At 45.8% G+C, this 21,793-nt stretch overlaps 1 protein-coding gene across 2 annotated transcripts in view; it reads right to left on the reverse strand.

Annotated features, from left to right (window-relative positions):
- LOC109873384 (teneurin-2) overlaps positions 1 to 21,084 on the reverse strand; it is a 176,661-nt gene extending 155,577 nt beyond the window's left edge. The window contains exons 1-2 of one of the 2 annotated variants that reach the window (XM_031808168.1): positions 20,749 to 21,084; positions 2,573 to 2,797 (exon numbers count right to left, since the gene is read on the reverse strand). In XM_031808168.1, coding sequence (XP_031664028.1) covers positions 2,573 to 2,797; positions 20,749 to 20,764 — 241 coding nt within the window. In that variant the 5' untranslated portion in view covers positions 20,765 to 21,084. The remainder of the gene's footprint in view (positions 1 to 2,572; positions 2,798 to 20,748) is intronic. The other variant, XM_031808169.1, reaches the window with a different exon arrangement.
- Positions 21,085 to 21,793: the final 709 nt, after the last annotated feature.

Consider the following 21,793-nt stretch of genomic DNA (forward strand, 5'->3'; position numbering starts at 1 on the left):
TAAAATTCCTACTTGTATTACTCCATAATGTACTATTACTTTGTGGTTCACAGACACAGTGGGTTGGAAATATATTGTGTAAAGAAAACCTGACCAATGGAATTCAAACGTCCTGCATTTCAAACATTTTATATTTCCGTTTAGACTGAGGGTCTTTGAGCGTCTTATCCAACACCCAATTTTTTTTCATAATCCATGTAAAAATGTCCTATTTTTAGTCAATTTCTTCAAGTGCCCTGGCAAGCAAAATATATAACCTACAGTACATCATTTCTTCACAATACATTAAGGAAATATTCACGGGTATGTAAAAAAATAAATAATAATAATAACAATCATAGTCCCAGAACTATGCAACATGAATCCACAATAGCCAAACGCTGTGCTTCCACGTTTTAGAGATATATACACAAGGAATATATCAATAGTGTTGAATGTACAGTCAGAAAAAAAGAGTGAGAGCAACCATTGGAAACGCAGACAAAGCTCTCCCCCTAAGTCTGTAGCTCCGGCTACAAGCAGAGTCTCTGTGTGACGTCGCAGTAATCATCTGAAATCCTTTCCTTTCACCGTCCTCTCCCACTGAGGAGAATTCAGTCACCTAGGAAGTCACATTCTGAATGCCGACGTGATTAGAAAAAAAAACCTAACAGCTGCGCAATCACCGTGTTTGGAAAGAAAACATACTCAAAGACGCACAATTTTCTTGCTTGTTCATGGTAGCGCACAAAAGGTAAAGCTATTACGGGCAGAGAATATGAAAATGAATTAAGTGGGCCTATTTCCACACCATTTCTAATGAATAATGCTTTTGAATATTGTAGAACTGTGTGTTATAGATCTGTCATTCTCATTGAAAGCAAGTCTAAGAAGCGGTGGATATGTTCATTGTAAGCTATTTGTATGCTTCCCGGTCTTAAGTTACATTTTTTTTGCTACTTTTACTCTCGGTTTTGTACACCAGTTTCAAACAGCTGAAAATACATCATTTGGGTTATGGAAAATATTTCACATTGGTTTAGATGGTACAATGACTCTTTAAACAATGACTGCTTGTTTTGTCACTTAAACGGAAATTAGGTGAACTATTAGAATTTTAGCAAACAGGAACTGGTGGAGCGATATTGCATCTTTAAGTGTCTATGCAGATGTTTTTATCTCAATATCAAAAAAGATCTGCATAACCATTACCTTACAGTGAAATAAAATTTGCTTCTTAGCAAAGACCAATTTCTCAAGCAACAATTTTGTCTGGACTTTCTGGGAGTGGTTTGAGTTGGGAGGGGAAAACTGAAAACTAGCTGTTATTGGCAGAGTTGTTTGGAACTCTTTCTTATTGATACATTTACTAATTTACCACCTGGTGATGTGACCAGGCAGGCCAAAACTCCGTCCCACTAAAACAATTTCAGGCAGTCTTTTAAAACAGCTCTTACACTAAAAAGGGCATTATCATTATCATTATCATTTTCACAGTATTATTCAAACCTCTTACTGTGGATATATATATATATATATATATATATATATATTAATATAGATTGAACTGAATTTGAAATGGATAAATGCTTGTGTGTATATATATATATATATATATATATACAAGCATATTTATGCATTTCAAACTCAATTCAATCTAACAATTCAATGACATAATAATTAATTAAACCACAATTCCAATACATGGATATTTATCCATTTCCAAAGCATTGGTAATTTCACCAGTTTGCCTTCTTTGAATTGAAAATAAACACTACATTTCCACTTGATAAGTAACATATTCTTAACCAATTAAAATGTATGTCTATTATTTTAATATCGTACACTAACAAGCTCTCTTTATTTTGTCCAATAGACCACGGATGACAGTGGAAATACAAACCCTAAATGTGTGCCTATATTTTAATATTTAACATATATTTAATATGCAACCAGTCTCACATGCACAGCTAGAAACTGAGTCAATGATAAGGTTTCCTAATTTACTATGGAATGGTAGTTATTAATATGAAAATAATACATTCTGATTGGCCTCCTGAGTGGCGCAGCGGTCTAAGGCACTGCCTCACAATTGGCTAATTTAAAAATAAAGGAGCAGCTTTCGAAACTCTTTCCTATTTTTACAAAAATCCTAAATGACTACTTACTGTTTTTGTGTGTGAAAAACTACAAAAATATTTGGAAAATGCAGTATATCAATTAATGAAATATTAGGGGTCATTGTGTTTTTTTAATTAGACCTGCTCCTGGTGGTTCCTGATGAGGATTACGGAGAATCTTAACAGATACATTTGATATTATACCTGAAGCAAATTAGTTATTTTTAAAGGACATCAAGGATCATTAAAATTATGTTTACATTACAAATGATCATTGTAGAATGTCCTTTTCCGTCAACGATGTGGCTTTATCGTTTAAAATTCACTCACTTTTTGGTTGTAAGTCTACATTTAAACCATTCAACAGACTGTATACATTCCTGAAACACAGCGAAGAGAGACAGAGAGAGATTCCTTGGTAGATGGATTATCTACGATACTGTACAGTACATTGGCTTGGGAAGAGGTCTTACCCGCAGAGGGGGGTTGGGGTGGAGGGGCGCAGGCCCGGAGTAGGTATGAATTAGGGGAGAATTCGTCGTCAGGAGGGGGGTCCAGCATGACGTGGGGGGAGCGGCTGTCCAGCAGGGGCACTTGGCACTCCCTGATGGCTGGGGGGGCAGGATGGGATGGACCGGTGGGTGGAGGTGGAGCGGGGGGTAGCAGGCTGGACGAAGGTGTGGGAGGTAGGGGACGACCTGGGGGGCACACACACACACACACACACATACACAGAAGATGGAGGATACATGTGTTACTATACACACTGGTATAAGTCACATGTGGACGCCCCGTTTGAACATGAAGTGATAGAAATATGAACATCTTGTGTCCATATCTATACTCTTTGAGACACACTGGCTCTTATGTTCAAGTTGAGACTGTCAAGTCCACAGACAAAAGAGCCACACTGCTGAGCCATAAAAAAAATAAAAAATAACGACAATGAAAGACGAGAGAAACAATTGAGAGCAAGAAAGAGCTATAGAAGATAGGGAAGCTTTACGGGGTGTTCCACTCCTATCTCTCCGGATAACCTTGCTGTTTAATAGCAGCAGGCTGAAAGAAGGTCAGCGTTGATGTCCGATGTAGGCTTTTAAATTAACCATCATGTAAGGTATTTTACATGCCTTAAAAAAACAGCTCATGCGTTTGACTCTGACCTTGAGAAGTATATAGTGAAAGCATGGTTTTCATGTTGATTCTTTATGGCATCAATGGTAAAAGAATGTTCTTTAACGTGCCATAGTCAGAGGATATTACCTCCCTTTTCCACTCTTTTGCAACCAAAACCGATTGAACTGAGAAAACACCATTGAATTGTATACAGAGCCTTCCGCAAGTATTCACAGCCCTTGACTTTTTCCACATTTTGTTGTGTTACAAAAGTGGGATTAAAATGGATTAAATTGTCTTTTTTTGTTGTTGGTTGAATTATTATTTAATTCTAAGTAAAAAATAAATAAAAAAACATTTCAATTTATACAACCTAAAATGTAAAATGTATAGGCATGTTGTTGATGTGCTGTTGAACTGCGAGTATCACAAATGCTTCACAGTTGATTTCTTAAATGTATAGACTTGAAATAATAATATAGCCTAAATCAATTCATTTTCATTCCTTCTTAGCCTACCTTGCTTTGCTCCTGACCGATTTAGTTATAGTATGTAGTTGAATAAATAGCCTGTTGAAATGGCGGACATTAAATATCATACTGCTATGGGAATCAGTACCCTCCCAAGCAAAGTACATGTTTGTCTCCTCGTCCTTGGCTATAGAAGAGTTGTAGCGCAGCCTATGAATATCACTAACTAGGTTTCCATCCAATTTGCGAAAGATTTTTATGCAAATATTCTCAGATCTGCATAAAATAAAATTTGCATTTACCCACCAGCAATGTGTTTCAATCAAACAGACTTATTACGGATAAAAGTGTGTGAGTGATGATGTTGTGCACATAAAAAATTCCCATGTACCGAATGAAAAATACAATTGAAATGGGTTACCATTGCATTTTCAACTGTACTCATGGGTTTGTCACAAACAAAATGGCGTTATATGGCAAATGTGCCCACTCTGGTCTTGGTACGTGCTCTCTAGCCAACAGTTCAACAGATTGCAGATACAGTGCAGGTACGCAACCTACATTATGAAATTATTATGGATAAGAGCGCTATTATTTTTATTTGTCAAACGGGCAGTCAAGCATCTATCATCATGTCACGGGAATAAGACCCTCAATATTTATTGGAAAGGTGCATCAAGCTCATCACCGTACACTTCCACCACCCTGTGAAGTTCTTTAGAAACCGGCAGGCTAACGGACGAGGTTTGAGAAAGGCTGATATAGACCACACTAGGCGCACCCGGCAGAGAATCAGGGGGTGAGGGGCATCATCGGGCACACAAGATACTATAATGAACAATTCATTCTCAAACCCTGAGTAATATGACATTTAATTGATTACAAATGATCCTCCCCTGGACTAAATAAAACAAATACGTAACACTCCCCCAGACTGAAATTGAAAAAGCATAACCCTCCTTCATTTTCCTCTGGGTAAATATTGTGTACGTTTTCCACACCTGGATTGCGCAACATTTGCCCATTTATTATTTTTAAACTAATATTCAAGCTCTGTCAAATTGGTTCATTGCTAGACAACCATTTTCATGCTCAAAGGGATATGCCCTACGGGGCTCCCGAGTGGCGGAGTGGTCTAAGGCACTGCATCTCAGTGTTAGAGGCATCACTATAGACCTTGGTTCAAATCCAGGTTGTAGCATCACTGGTTGTGATTGGGAGGGTGGTTACACAATTGGCCCAGTGTTGGCTGGGGTAGGCTGTCATGTCTGACTTGCTTAAGTAAAATAAAATAAATATTCAATGTCTTCTTTTTTTATTTGTACCAATCGGTGCCCTTCTTGGCGAGGCGTTGGAAAACCTCCCTGGTTTTTGTGCTTGAATCTGTGTTTGAGATTCACTGCTCGACTGAGGGACCTTACAGATAATTGTATGTGTCGGGTACAGAAATGAGGTAGTCATTCAAAAATCATGTTAATAAACACTATTATTGCACACAGAGTGAGTCCATGCAACTGATTATGTGACATGTTCAGCACATGTTTACTCCTGAACTTATTTAGACTTGTCATAACAAAGGGGTTGAATAGTTACTGACTCAAGACACTACAGCTTTTCATTCTTTATTAATTTATATACATTTCGAAAACATAATTCCACTTGTTATATTATAGGGTATTGTGAAGAGGCAAGTGACAAAAGAAAATGACAAAATGTGGAAGGGCTGTGAATGCACAATACCCTAGGTAAGACTGCACTTTCAGTACTTCATAAAGTAGAGTTGTAGTGAAATGGTTGACCCCAAAACTCTGCTTTAAGGTAATTCAATTCAAGTAAAGTCGATCATAACTGGCTCCCAGTATTATTGTCTATCGCTGACGGATGTTACCTACATAGTTATAACTGACCAGGCATCACAACTATACGTTTCCACTACACAATAACAGCACTTACAGTTGACAGGGGCATCATATTACGGTGCCACGCTGAACGTCACTGTGCTCTTCAGCACGGCCATTCTACTGCCAATGTTTGTCTATGGAGATTGCATGGCCGTGTACTCTATTTTATACACCTGTCAGCAACGGGTGTGGCTGAAATAGCTGAATACCACTCGTTTGAAGGGGTGTACACATACTAGTGTAGTTATAATTGACCAGGCACCACAACTATATTTTACTGGTGGTGAAATAAAACAAATATATTGTGGAATACGACAGCAAGCAACTGTAGCTGCAGCTGGCAGGCCTGTTTGATCTGGTTAAATATGAAATGACTCATGAATATGGAGAAGCATACAGCAGGGTTTAAGATTGGCCACAGTAAATTAGTGATACAGAGTTGAAAGAGATTAGGAGAATGGGAGGGGAGGAGAATGGAGAAGAGGAGAATGGAGAGGAGAGGGGAAGAGAGAGCAGGAGAGGAGATGGGAGGAGAATGCAAGAGAGGCAGGAGAGCAGAGGGGAGGAGAATAGAGGAGAGGGGAGGGGAGGAGAATGGAGAAGAGGAGAATGGAGGAGAGGGGAAGAGAGAGCAGGAGAGGAGAGGGGAGGAGAATAGAGGAGAGGGGAGGAGAATGGAGAAGAGGAGAATGGAGGAGAGGGGAAGAGAGAGCAGGAGAGGAGAGGGGAGGAGAATGCAAGAGAGCAGAGGGGAGGAGAATAGAGGAGAGGGGAGAGGAGAGGGGAGGGGACAATGCAGAGTTAAAAATAGTAACAAGAGGAATAAAATACACAAGAATGTGAAGCTATATACAGGAAGTAGCAGTACCAGATCAATGTGCAGCTATATACAGGAAGTACCAGATCAATGTGGAGCTATATACAGGGAGCACCAGTACCAGATCAATGTGCAGCTATATACAGGAAGTAGCAGATTAATGGGCAGCTATATACAGGGAATACCAGTACCAGATCAATGTGCAGCTGCAGTATATACAGGGAGTACCAGATCAATGTGGAGCTATATACAGGGAGTACCAGATTAATGGGTAGCTATATACAGGGAGTACCAGTACCAGATTAATGGGCAGCTATATACAGGAAGTACCAGATTAATGGACAGCTATATACAGGAAGTACCAGATTAATGGACAGCTATATACAGGGAGTACCAGTACCAGATCAATGTGGAGCTATATACAGGGAGTACCAGATCAATGTGGAGCTATATACAGGGAGTACCAGATCAATGTGGAGCTATTTACAGGGAGTACCAGATCAATGTGGAGCTATTTACAGGGAGTACCAGTACCAGATCAATGTGGAGCTATATACAGGGAGTACCAGATCAATGTGGAGCTATATACAGGGAGTACCAGATCAATGTGGAGCTATATACAGGGAGTACCAGATCAATGTGGAGCTATTTACAGGGAGTACCAGTACCAGATCAATGTGGAGCTATATACAGGGAGTACCAGTACCAGATCAATGTGGAGCTATTTACAGGGAGTACCAGTACCAGATCAAGGTGGAGCTATATACAGGGAGTACCAGTACCAGATCAATGTGGAGCTATATACAGAGAGTACCAGTACCAGATTAGTGTGGAGCTGTATACAGGGAGTACCAGTACCAGTACCAGATCAATGTGGAGCTATATACAGGGAGTACCAGTACCAGATCGATGTGCAGCTATATACAGGGAGTACCAATACCAGATCGATGTGCAGCTATATACAGGGAGTACCAGTACCAGTACCAGATCAATGTGGAGCTATATACAGGGAGTACCAGATCAGTGTGGAGCTGTATACAGGGAGTACCAGTACCAGTACCAGATCAATGTGGAGCTATATACAGGGAGTACCAGTACCAGATCGATGTGCAGCTATATACAGGGAGTACCAATACCAGATCGATGTGGAGCTATATACAGGGAGTACCAGATCAATGTGGAGCTATATACAGGGAGTAGCAGTACCAGATCAATGTGGAGCTATATACAGGGAGTACCAGATCAATGTGGAGCTATATACAGGGAGTACCAGTACCCGATCAATGTGGAGCTATATACAGGGAGTACCAGATCAATGTGGAGCTATATACAGGGAGTACCAGTACCAGATCATTTAGAATATACTTTTGCACAAACAACATGCTGATTTAGGTCTCCACCATCACTGGTATTATCAGGCTGTATTAGCTAGTAACGTTTGCTCTTACTCAGTACATGTATGAGCTAGCTAGCCAGCTAAATAGCGATTAGCATTAGCGGCTAACACGATTAAGGCCAACTTGCTAAGGAAAGACAAGCTAGCGATTTGGAGATGTAAGAAACAAACGAATAGTGTCATTATAGAACACTAGTGGATTTATATGAAGAAGCAAAGTGAAAACAGCATCATTGTTGTATGTGCTGCATTGATCATGCAGAGAGACTGAACGCAAGTGTCTCGTGGTTGAGGAACAACAAGGCGCTCTTTGAGTGACAGGGGGCGGGGCTAGGTCTGTAGAAAGCAGCATGGAGAGAGAGATGACTCAAGTAGCCGAGTAAACTATGGAAATGGATGTTACCCACGGCTTATCACATTTAACAAACCAAACATTCAAATACCAGTATAGAAGGTAAAGTAAAAACCCAAACTGGTCCGTACATCAATACCGGTATAATCGTAAATTCTGTGCTTCTACTTACAGTATGTCCAACAAGACCCTCCAAGGTGTTACAACCTCTGCATTCACAGTGTTTTTAAAGATTAGCCTGCATGTGTTTGGTGTTTCATGCATCTCCTCAAGACCAGAGATACACATAACAACCCAACATGCTGTTGTGGTGTGATGGAATGGGTATCACCAAGGCCCCGAGACTGTCTCGTACACGGCAAAGCACTCCCAGCTAAGTGTGAATACTCTCACTAATTAAATGAACCCCACCACTCACTTTGCTCTGAGCAGGTCGGCAGAACATCCAACATCCACGGCTGCTTTGGCAAACACTGTGTTGTATAGAGGCCGGTTAAAAGAAAGTGTCCTGCTTTTACTGAATAATATATATGTGTTATGTCTCAAAGTCCCAGAAAGGAAGATAACCATTGCATCACTAGCTTGCTGACACACTACTCGTTTAAGAAAATAGCAGAGCATTGGATGGGGCAGTGGAGGGGAAGAGGACATACAGTCCAGAAGAGCCAGAGAGTGGAGAGGATGGACGTAGAGAGAGAGAGAGAGAGAGAGAGAGTGGAGAGGATGGACGTAGAGAGAGGGAGAGAGAGAGAGAAAGAGAGAGTGGAGAGGATGGACGTAGAGAGATAAAGAGAGAGAGAGAGAGAGAGAGAGAGAAAGTGGAGAGGATGGATGTAGAGAGAGAGAGAGAGAGTGGAGAGGATGGACGTAGAGAGAGAGAGGAGAGAGAGAGAGAGAGCGAGAGAGAGAGAGAGTGGAGAGGATGGACGTAGAGAGAGAGAGAGAGAGAGAGAGAGTGGAGAGGAGAGGAAAGACGTAGAGAGAGAGATAGAGAGTGGAGAGGATGGACGTAGAGAGAGAGAGAGAGAGAGAGAGAGGAGAGGGAGAGTGGAGAGGATGGACGTAGAGAGAGAGAGAGAGAGTGGAGAGAGAGAGAGAGAGTGGAGAGAGAGAGAGAGAGAGAGTGGAATGAGAGAGAGAGAGAGGAGAGGATGGACGTAGAGAGAGAGAGAGAGAGAGAGAGAGAGAGAGAGGGAGAGGGAGAGAGGAGAGGATGGATGTAGAGAGAGAGAGAGAGAGAGAGAGAGAGGGAGAGAGAGAGAGAGTGGAGAGAGAGAGAGAGAGAGAGAGAGAGAGAGAGAGTGGAGAGAGAGAGAGAGAGGAGAGGATGGATGTAGAGAGAGAGAGAGAGAGAGAGAGGGAGAGTGGAGAGGGAGAGAGGAGAGGATGGATGTAGAGAGAGAGAGAGAGAGAGAGAGAGAGAGGGAGAGAGAGAGAGAGAGAGAGACAGAGAGACAGAGAGAGAGAGAGAGAGAGAGAGAGAGAGAGAGAGAGAGAGAGAGAGAGAGAGAACACATCTCTCTCTAATGACCAGGATTTATCCTCCTTTAGCCCCTATATCAGCACATCAACGTCAAATAGGAAGGTTTTCTGAAGATTGGAGGGAGAAATCGGTTTCTGTCATTTTCTATTTTGGTATGGATGTTTGGCAAAAGGGTTCACTGGTGCACAGGGCTTCACTGTGGCACAGGGCTTCACATTGGCACAGGGCTTCATTGTGGCTCATTTGGAGCTGTTAGTGGCGTTTCAAACCTTATCCTTTGATGTTAGCGTCATCTTTGTATTTATTTACTTATTTTATTTAACCTTTATTTAACAAGGCAAGTCAATCACGTAATGAGCTGGGAAGCAAACACAGAGCTGCTGCCCCCCCCCCCTCTACATACAGAGCTGCTGCCCCCCCCCCCCTCTACATACAGAGCTGCTGCCCCCCCCCTCTACATACAGAGCTGCTGCCCCCCCCCCTCTACATACAGAGCTGCTGCACCCCCCCCCTCTACATACAGAGCTGCTGCCCCCCCCTCTACATACAGAGCTGCTGCCCCCCCCCCTCTACATACAGAGCTGCTGCCCCCCCCTCTACATACAGAGCTGCTGCCCCCCCCTCTACATACAGAGCTGCTGCCCCCCCCCTCTACATACAGAGCTGCTGCCCCCCCCCCTCTACATACAGAGCTGCTGCCCCCCCCCCCTCTACATACAGAGCTGCTGCCCCCCCCCTCTACATACAGAGCTGCTGCCCCCCCCCCTCTACATACAGAGCTGCTGCCCCCCCCCTCTACATACAGAGCTGCTGCCCCCCCCTCTACATACAGAGCTGCTGCCCCCCCCCTCTACATACAGAGCTGCTGCCCCCCCCTCTACATACAGAGCTGCTGCCCCCCCCCCTCTACATACAGAGCTGCTGCCCCCCCCCCCCTCTACATACAGAGCTGCTGCCCCCCCCCTCTACATACAGAGCTGCTGCCCCCCCCCTCTACATACAGAGCTGCTGCCCCCCCCCCCTCTACATACAGAGCTGCTGCCCCCCTCTACATACAGAGCTGCTGCCCCCCCCCTCTACATACAGAGCTGCTGCACCCCCCTCTACATACAGAGCTGCTGCCCCCCCCCTCTACATACAGAGCTGCTGCACCCCCCCCCCCCCTCTACATACAGAGCTGCTGCCCCCCCCCCTCTACATACAGAGCTGCTGCCCCCCCCTCTACACACAGAGCTGCTGCCCCCCCCCTCTACACACAGAGCTGCTGCCCCCCCTCTACATACAGAGCTGCTGCCCCCCCTCTACACACAGAGCTGCTGCCCCCCCTCTACATACAGAGCTGCTGCACCCCCCCCCTCTACATACTGAGCTGCTGCCCCCCCCTCTACACACAGAGCTGCTGCCCCCCCCTCTACATACAGAGCTGCTGCCCCCCCCCTCTACACACAGAGCTGCTGCCCCCCCCTCTACACACAGAGCTGCTGCCCCCCCCCCTCTACACACAGAGCTGCTGCCCCCCCCCCTCTACACACAGAGCTGCCTCTACACACAGAGCTGCTGCCCCCCCCCCCCCCTACACACAGAGCTGCTGCCCCCCCCCTCTATACACAGAGCTGCTGCACCCCCCCCCCCCTCTACACAGAGCTGTTGCCCCCCCCCCCTCTACATACAGAGCTGCTGCCCCCCCCCCCTCTACACACAGAGCTGCTGCCCCCCCCTCCTCTACACACAGAGCTGCTGCCCCCCCCCCCCTCCTCTACACACAGAGCTGTTGCCCCCCCCCCTCTACACACAGAGCTGCTGCCCCCCCTCCTCTACACACAGAGCTGCTGCCCCCCCCCCTCCTCTACATACAGAGCTGCTGCACCCCCCTCTACACACAGAGCTGCTGCCCCCCCCCTCTACATACAGAGCTGCTGCACCCCCCCTCTACATACAGAGCTGCTGCACCCCCCTCTACATACAGAGCTGCTGCAACCCCCCTCTACATACAGAGCTGCTAAACCCCCCCCTCTACATACAGAGCTGCTAAACCCCCCCTCTACATACAGAGCTGCTGCACCCCCCCTCTACATACAGAGCTGCTGCACCCCCCTCTACATACAGAGCTGCTGCACCCCCCTCTACATACAGAGCTGCTAAACCCCCCCCCTCTACATACAGAGCTGCTAAACCCCCCCCTCTACATACAGAGCTGCTGCACCCCCCGTCTACATACAGAGCTTTTGCACCCCCCCCTCCCCTCTTCCTCATCTCCCCCTCCCCTCTTCCTCATCTCTCCCCCCTCCCCTCTTCCTCATCTCCCCCCCCTCCCCTCTTCCTCATATCCCCCTCCCCTCTTCCTCATCTCTCCCTTCTCCTCACCACCACATGCTGAGGCTGTCTATACACAGCAGGTCTTGCTGTGACATTTGCAGAGATTTATCATAGCAGTTTCCTCCCAAGAAAAAAGTTGAGGACCAAAGGAAACCTGAGATACTCAGCTTCAGCGATACTCCTCTATCCTCTAAGTCATGTTCAACACGGCTCCAAATGCAGATCTCAAAAGAATGGGGGGAGAGAAAGAGAGAGAGAGAAAGTGAAGGCAAGCCAGCTCTGATGTCACTCCAAGAGGCTTTCAGACACATCCCACTCCCTAATGTGCATTACAAATTAAAATCTGATTATGTTGCTATTTTCATTGCGGAGTGTTTTGATGTGAACAATCTTAAATGTAAATGAGTGCTAAGCTTCTTTTTTTTTTTACTCCAACTTGGAACAAGTAGTACAGTACTTTATTGCCTGATATGTTAGGTTTAGTATTCATCGGCTCCATAATAAAACCATTCTACGGTCCTCTGTAGCTCAGGTGGTAGAGCATGGTGCTTGCTATGTCAGGATAGTGGGTTCTATTCCTGACACAAACCATACTAAAAATGTTTGCAAACATTACTAAGTTGCTTTGGATAAAAGCATCTGCTAAATGGTGTAATATTATTCTCTTTTTTTGTTGATCCATATGAGTCTCAGTGCCACCCCCCTCTCTCCTGGGCCAAGGCCTTTCCACGCAACATTCTTCAACGCGGTCCGAGCAGAACTGACTCCATTTTGTTACAGCCTCTTCGTCATCACTCCCCGTGACTGGAATGGTTCCCTGCTGCATCCTCGGCACATTCACAGCCCCAGTAGCCCCAAGTCCAGGCACCAGCATCCACATAAAACCACACTTTATTTCCCAAATGATCTCCAACAAAATCCCACTCAAGGTCAGATATATGTTTAGAGAAAATCACTTGGCCTTTTACAGGGATAAATGGTGCAAGATAAATGACCCCTACCCACCAGGCGCTTTCTGTCCAACTTCCCACGCCTCTGTCTTATGCTCTTCTCTGTAAGTGTCTACACAAACACAGCCTCTAATTACTTTTTACTTGATCCTATCGTTTCCTCCAAACTCTCCTCCACAGGCAACACCGGGCCACTAATAGACACATCGCACCGGCCAATCAACTCCTCAGACTGCCTCTCCCTCTGACGGAGGGAGAGGAAATGGAAATCTTGTGACCCATGGAGACAACTTTTTTGGCGCGTTGTTTGATTTAAACTTCGGCTCGGGCACCGTTGTTCAATTTCACACGAGCCAATGGGTTACATGATCCGCCACAATGTGATACGATGTCATACGTGTGTGCTATGACATATGAGACGACATGACACCGGTGTCACAACGAGTTGACCTCATCAAACAAACGCGGTAAAACATTATCCCTCAACCCAGCTACCCTCCTCAACCCAACAGTAACGCCAATGGTTTTGGAGAGAGTGAAATATACTGAACAGAAATATAAACGCAACATGTAAAGTGTTGGTCCCATTTTTCATGAGCTGAAAAGAGCCCAGAAATCTTCCATACTCACAAATAAAAAGCTTATTTCTCTAAAATGTTGTGCACAATTCTTTTTACATGCCTGTTAGTGAGCATTTCTCCTTAGTCAAAATAATCCATCCACCTGACAGGTGTGGCATATCAATAAGCTGATTAAACAGCATGATCATTACACAGGTGCACCTTGTGCAGGGGACAATAAAAGGCCACTCTAAAATGTGTAGTTTTGTCACACAATACAATGCCATCGATGTCTCATGTTTTTGAGGGAGCATTGCAATTGGCATACTGACTGCAGGAATATCTAACAGAGCTGTTGCCAGGGAATGGATATTAATTTCTCTACCATAAGCCACCTCCAAAGTCGTTTCAGAGAATTTGGCCTCATAACTGCAGACCATGTGTAACCACGCCAGCCCAGGACCTCCACAGCCGACTTCTTCACCTGCGGGATCCTCTGAGGAGGGGGAGGGAAAAAAATATCTGATTGGCCTGGCATGGCTTCCCAGTGGGTGGATCTGGCTCCCAACTGGGTGGGCCTATGCCCTCCCAGGCCCACCTATGGCTGTGCCACTGCCCAGTCATGTGAAATCCATAGATTAGGGCCTAATTTATTTATTTCAATTGACTGATTTCCTTCTATGAACTGTAACTTAGTAAAATATTTGAAATGGTTGCATGTTGTGTTTTATATTTTTGTTCAGTGTATAAAAATCCTGCAGCATAATGTCCACAGCAGCAGCAAACCCACATCCCTCCCAATGTAGTGTGTGGTTTTGCTGCAGACAGACAGATTAGCCCAGAACATGGCAATGTGGCACAGCAGGAGGGAGGCAAGGAGGCAAGGACCAAGACGTAGGCTCGGCTGCAAAGCACATCGGAAACCCGCCGTAATAATATCACGATCATCTCTCTGTCGTTGTATGTTTCATTATACAGACAGCAGGGAAACGGGCTTAGATGTGCTGACTCGACTCTCCATCATTACAGTCCCACTTAAAGAGCCACTTCTGCCATCAGCTTTTGCTTTTTAATTTAATATATGTGTGATATAAATAACTTACTACATCGCGCGCCTTTAAAGTAGGATGTTTCCATACAGGCACTATTTTTTTATCCTGTGTCACAAAAGAAACAAAACTGTCCTACTTTTCTATACCCCAACTCATCCTCAAGCCTCACCCTCTCCCTCCCCATACGCTTATCCCCCCGCCCCCCCCCCCCCCCCCCAGCCTCCCCTCACAGAGGATCAAAGCAGTGAAAAATGACATTCCATTCCAAACCAATGAGAACAGCCTCTCCCCCCCTGACAACACGTTCTCCATCAAATCACTGCTTTTCCTAGATTTGTTTTTCTGTTTGTTTATTTTCAGGGAACCTGCAAATCTACACGCATCAATGCTTCTCCATCTCCCTGCCAGTGTCTATCACTCCCTCTAAGATGTTAGAGGCCATTCAGTTGAAAAACAGTGTTTTTCCTTTGCCACCAATCTGAAAGCACTCTTAATCCCAAAATAAGGGAAATACTCAAATGAACTGAGGCCTTTGAAGTGGGGAGAGAGGAATTGGTCACAGACACACCACATTGCTCCGAGTTGTATCTGAAGCAGGTCTCAACAGTAATGAGGATACACTTCTATCACAAAGATGCCATCTTTACTGTTTGCCCCTGGATTCAGAGTGGTTGGGTTAAATGCGGAAGACGAATTTCAGTTGAATGCATTCAGTTGTACAACTGACCAGGTATCCCACCTTTCATTCAGTTGGACAACTGACCAGGTATCCCCCTTTCATTCAGTTGGACAACTGACCAGGTATCCCCCTTTCATTCAGTTGGACAACTGACCAGGTATCCCCCTTTCATTCAGTTGTACAACTGACCAGGTATCCCACCTTCCATTCAGTTGGACAACTGACCCCTTTCATTCAGTTGGACAACTGACCAGGTATCCCCCCTTTCATTCAGTTGGACAACTGAGCAGGTATCCCCCCTTTCATTCAGTTGGACAACTGACCAGGTATCCCCCCTTTCATTCAGTTGTACAACTGACCAGGTATCCCCCTTTCATTCAGTTGGACAACTGACCAGGTATCCCCCCTTTCATTCAGTTGGACAACTGACCAGGTATCCCCCTTTCAATCAGTTGGACAACTGACTAGGTATCCCCCCTTTCAATCAGTTGGACAACTGACCAGGTATCCCCCTTTCATTCAGTTGGACAACTGACCCCTTTCATTCAGTTGTACAACTGACTAGGTATCCCCCCTTTCATTCAGTTGGACAACTGACCCCTTTCATTCAGTTGGACAACTGACCAGGTATCCCCCTTTCATTCAGTTGGACAACTGACCAGGTATCCCCCTTTCATTCAGTTGGACAACTGACCCCTTTCATTCAGTTGTACAACTGACTAGGCATCCCCCCTTTCATTCAGTTGGACAACTGACCCCTTTCATTCAGTTGGACAACTGACCAGGTATCCCCACTTTCATTCAGTTGTACAACTGACCAGGTATCCCCCTTTCATTCAGTTGGACAACTGACCAGGTATCCCCACTTTCATTCAGTTGTAATGAAAGTACAACTGACCAGGTATCCCCCCTTTCATTCAGTTGGACAACTGACTAGGTATCCCCCCTTTCATTCAGTTGTACAACTAACCAGGTATCCCCCCTTGCCCTTTATTCATTTACTCATTTACATTTACTTAGTTAACATACTGCACTGTAAACATGAAATCTGACTTCAATTATTGACATGCCCAAGGCTACGGCCAGATGACCAGTAAAATGCCTTTTAACAGGCGTGTAGGTGTGCACCTATGCACACGTGCGCACACACACGGGCACAGCACGCGCACATACACACACATGCAGACACGCACACACTCACACAACCCCCTGGCAAATGCCAGTCACATATCAGCCTTCTGATAACTGGTAGCATCACTGTCCAGGGGCCCAGAGTCTGGCTCTGGGGACAGACAGCAGGACGCAGGTCATTGGTGAGCAGCAGCCCAATGGGCACTGTGACAGGGCCAGGCTGCATGGTGACAGGGCCAGGCTGCATGGTGACAGGGCCAGGCTGCATGGTGACAGGGCCAGGCTGCATGGTGACAGGGCCAAGCTGCATGGTGACAGGGCCAGGCTGCATGGTGACAGGGCCAGGCTCCATGGTGACAGGGCCAGGCTGCATGGTGACAGGGCCAGGCTGCATGGTGACAGGGCCAGGCTGCATGGTGACAGGGTCAGGCTGCATAGTGAGGGCCAGGCTGCATAGTGAGGGCCAGGCTGCATAGTGACAGGGTCAGTCTGCATGGTGACAGGGCCAGGCTGCATGGTGACAGGGCCAGGCTGCATGGTGACAGGGCCAAGCTGCATGGTGACAGGGCCAGGCTGCATGGTGACAGGGCCAGGCTCCATGGTGACAGGGCCAGGCTGCATGGTGACAGGGCCAGGCTGCATGGTGACAGGGCCAGGCTGCATGGTGACAGGGTCAGGCTGCATAGTGAGGGCCAGGCTGCATAGTGAGGGCCAGGCTGCATAGTGACAGGGTCAGTCTGCATGGTGACAGAGCCAGGCTGCATGGTGACAGGGTCAGTCTGCATAGTGACAGGGCCAGGCTGCATAGTGAGGGCCAGGCTGCATAGTGACAGGTTCAGGCTGCATGGTGACAGGGCCAGGCTGCATAGTGACAGGGTCAGTCTGCATGGTGACAGGGCCAGGCTGCATAGTGACAGGGCCAGGCTGCATAGTGACAGGGTCAGTCTGCATGGTGACAGGGCCAGGCTGCCTAGTGACAGGGCCAGGCTTCATACAGTAGTGACAGGTTCAGGTTGCATGGTGACAGGGCCAGGCTGCATAGTGACAGTGTCAGTCTGCATAGTGTCAGTGTCAGTCTGCATGGTGACAGGGTCAGTCTGCATGGTGACAGGGCCAGGCTGCATGGTGACAGGGTCAGTCTGCATGGTGAAAGGGCCAGGGCTGTGTGCTCTAGGATCAGCCCCCACTACTCTGGGATCAGCCCCCATTACTCCAGGCTCTAGGATCCACCCCCACTACTCTGTGATCAACCCCCACTACTCTGGGATCCGCCCCCACTACTCTAGGATCAGCCCTCACTACTTCAGGCTCTGGGATCCAGGCTCTAGAATCAGCCCCCACTACTCCAGGCTCTAGAATCAGCCCCCGCTACTCCAGGCTCTAGAATCAGCCCCCGCTACTCCAGGCTCTAGAATCAGCCCCCGCTACTGCAGGCTCTAGAATCAGCCCCCGCTACTCCAGGCTCTAGAATCAGCCCCCACTACTTTCAGGCTCTAGAATCAGCTCCCTCTACTCCAGGCTCTAGAATCAGCTCCCTCTACTCCAGGCTCTAGAATCAGCTCCCTCTACTCCAGGCTCTAGAATCAGCTCCCTCTACTCCAGGCTCTAGAATCAGCCCCCGCTACTCCAGGCTCTAGAATCAGCCCCCACTACTCCAGGCTCTAGGATCAGCACACTGAGGCAAACGGTGCTCGTCTTTGCATCATCTGACCCTGAGGAGCAGCCTGGCCGATGTTGTTCTGCACAGCTCCCCCTACAGAGGCTGTGCCAATACCCTGCTGCAGTGACGCAAACCACAAACAAACATAAATGTGTTAGGCATTGTCTCTCTCTGTCCCTCTTATACATACACACACAGCGATGAACACGTTTGGTACATATATACAGGGCTATACTGTACGTACGGCCCAATCAGACATACATTGACTTAACACATGAAAAACACTGCCTTGAAAAACAGAAATGTGCTCCTTCCTTTGACAGTTGAAGGATAGAGTCAGTGATATACACACTCCAGTATTCATGATAGCTGGTATATATTGAGCCTCTCCAACCGAGGGAAGTCATTATGGGATTGTTTAGACGTTAATTGAGATCTTTAATTACAGTGTTTTTTCTCCACTGTTAATACATTTGTCATAAACCCAGCGCGAACTATTCCTCTTTCTTCTAATCCAGACACTGATAACACTGACTGCATTTCAGTGAGAATTGGTTCAAAAGCCTATGCACGAGTGCCGCAGTGCTAGAGGCGTCACAACAGCTCCGGGTTCAATCCCGGGCTGTGTCGCAGCCAGCCACGACCAGGAGATTCATGAGGCGGTGCACAATTGGCCCAGCGTCGTCCGGGTTAAGGGAGGGTTTGGCCGGCCCGGGATGACCTTGTCCCATCGCGCTCTAGCGACACCTTGTGGCGGGCCGGGGGCATACACGCTGACTACGGTCACCAGGTGTACGGTGTTTCCCGACGACACAATGGCTGGTTTCCGGATTAAGCGAACAGTTTGTCGAGAAGCAGTGCGGCTTGGTGGGGTCGTGTTTCTCGACCTTTTGCCTCTCCCGAGTCCGTACATGAGTTGCAGCGATGGGACAAGACTGTAACTACCAATTTGGTTATCACAAAATTGGGGTAAAAAGTACAACAAGCCTATGCAACACATATAGGCTGATTCTAAGAATATACAGTATTATAATCCTGTGCCCGATCACCACATTAACCATGTTTACATCTCAGAAAGATGTATAGTTTGGCTCCCACATTGTGCCTTAAATATCCAACAATACACACGCCTTATGTAATAACCCTCACTCTCCAAGCAGCTCTCTCTCTCAGCCAGGACTTGGCAGAGGCTTCGAGAAGTGATGCGTCCGTGTGGTGAGGGCACATACCAGAATATATTAGAGTAATGCACTATGAATTGGACCCTCCACCATGTCAATTATTAATGACAGTATCAGACCCTGAGACATGGACTCTGAGTTGACCTGAAAAGAGGCAGAGAAGGAGAAGGCTAAATCAGTAATGGTGTGTGGGTAAAATCACCGGGAAGCCAAGACAGGGGAAAAAAAAGACATATTACAACCGATATGTTGTGATAATTGCGTTGTTTGCTCTAAAAACCTGTTCATTTATATATAGGCTTAAGTCGAGACAATGAGAAGACACAGTGGCAGAATAAATTCAACCACAACTTTTGTTTCACCACAAAAAAAAACAGAGAGCAACATTTGTCCACAAAGGTTATTGTACGTAAAAACCAGTTACATTACCTACAGCATGGACATGAAACACAGACAGTGTTGAAAACAGTACTAGTACACAGCTAGTCAAGATAAAAATAGAGAGAGAGAGAGAGAGCGCTAGAGCCTTGGAAAGACACAAGATGCTAATGAGAATGAGTTTTAAAATATCAGGCTCCCAGAATGCACTTATGTACAGGCCAAACAGCCGCTGCGGAAATTCTATGTAAAAAAGTACCTGCCTAAATCCAAGACATAAAAACATGTATTTTTATATTCAAAACACAGGGCATGTCCTAGAATATAAGTAGAAGATAGTGCAGTAGGTGTTGATGATTAGTAAATCAGATTCTCAGAGGTACATGAATATGGTTGCATCCATTTTTCCTGAGACTGAGAATTACTTAAAGAACAGTCCGACATTAACAGGTGGGTTTTAAATCTAAAACATTATGATTATTTGTGGAAGAATGTAGAATCATTGAGTATTTTAAAGCTGACAACCACTCCCTCTTACTTTAATTGCAATCAGTTGTTCTGGGAGTTTCCCTGGACTCCATTAAATGTTTAAAACCTTTCTGAAAACAAGTTTCATCAGCCGCAATCTGCAGATCAACCTAATTAAATCCAAATGCAACCTAATTAAATGCCCTTAGAGTGTATGATGCAACACATCAAGATGCGGTGTATATATTGTATATAGGTAACATAAAAAACTTGAATAATGATAAGGTGGATACATTGTTTATGTGGTGTAAAATACCCCCACCACCCCACTTTTTTAAAATATATAAATGATTTGGTATGTATGATATCCTTTCCATGAACAGGCAGGTGTTGTCAGATGAAGCCCTAGGCTACTACAGAATAGACTGCCTACATCTCTGATACAAAAGCTACATCCTTAAAAGCAGACGTTGAAATGCATGGATTCCAAAGCAGTCAAAATTCAGTAGTCAAAATTCAGTAGTCAAAATTCAGTAGTCAAAATTCAGATGAAAATTGCAATTCCAAAAAACTATCAACGGACTGAAATAGGATATCTCACAACAGACGTACCCCGGTATGTCAGCCAACTTTAAAACCATATCCGAGGGGGGCGCGAGAACCGCCCGAATATGATTTCAACAGCATCAAAGACATCGTTGAATGAGCCACACAATATCACTCGATTTATTCAGCTTACCTTTGCTTTTCACCATGCTGCAAACTTGGTTTCTGCTCTACTTATCCAAGAGAGCTGGACATGTTTTCCAGCATCGTCCCCCGGCGTCTGTTAAAAAGCAAAGCAGTCGAGTTGTTCCGTGCCCGCTACAGACGCGCCAAGACAAGACCGCGAAAGGCGCGAAACTGGGGTTGTCAGCGGCAGTAGCGGGTAGCTTTGTCTGAGCAACGAATAGACTACAGACATTGAACCTATAGACACCCAAGTATAGACATCCAACCTAAATCCTCAGAGCTATTAAGGGCACTAACATGACCGTGAATTACACGCAGCCAAACTGACAGAGACAAAGAGGCAGGCAATGGTGTACAGTACAAATGTTGCAGAGGGGCGGGCTGGCGCGTAAAGGTGAGCTCATGGTGTCATTATAGGGAGTGGATTTGTCTCAACCTCCCGCATGCTCTACTAGATAACTCCTATCTCCCTCTTTACTAGGTAACCTCTATCTCCCTCTCTCCGTTGCTTTTGCGGCAAGCCTCTCGGGGATACATTGAATGCCTTTATGCTCTCGCTATGGGGGTCAGGCAAATCCTGTTTAGAACATCATGCACCATCCATCTCCACTCCTACAGCCCTCTCTCTCTCTCTCTCTAGTATACTACAGCTGACATGGGTCAACTCTGTAGTTGGCATAGACTACTGCAGTTTCCCAGACAGACTAGGGGAAAAAGCATGTTTTTCATGTTGAGAGTCTGTGGGTGCCATCACATCTCGCAGATGACTTTAAAGTTCATATAACTCGTCTGCGTGTGATTATACTTGTATATTAACATTTATTATAGTAGGCTACAATATATTCCTGAATATTACAAAAATGTTGTCTATAAGTAGTTTAACATGCGTCTGTGAAACCAGTTGTCTCTGTAGTCCAGAAACATAGTATTCTAAGGTTAATCAGTCTAGGCTACAATTGTAGTTCTTGATGTATAAAACAGGATTCAAGCCTAGTTCTGGAAACATAATAGCCTATGGGACTGGGAAATACCGGCTGTGCAGAATTGTGAAG

Source organism: Oncorhynchus kisutch, linkage group LG28, assembly GCF_002021735.2.
Source record: "Oncorhynchus kisutch isolate 150728-3 linkage group LG28, Okis_V2, whole genome shotgun sequence".
Classification (NCBI taxonomy): Eukaryota; Metazoa; Chordata; class Actinopteri; order Salmoniformes; family Salmonidae; genus Oncorhynchus; species Oncorhynchus kisutch.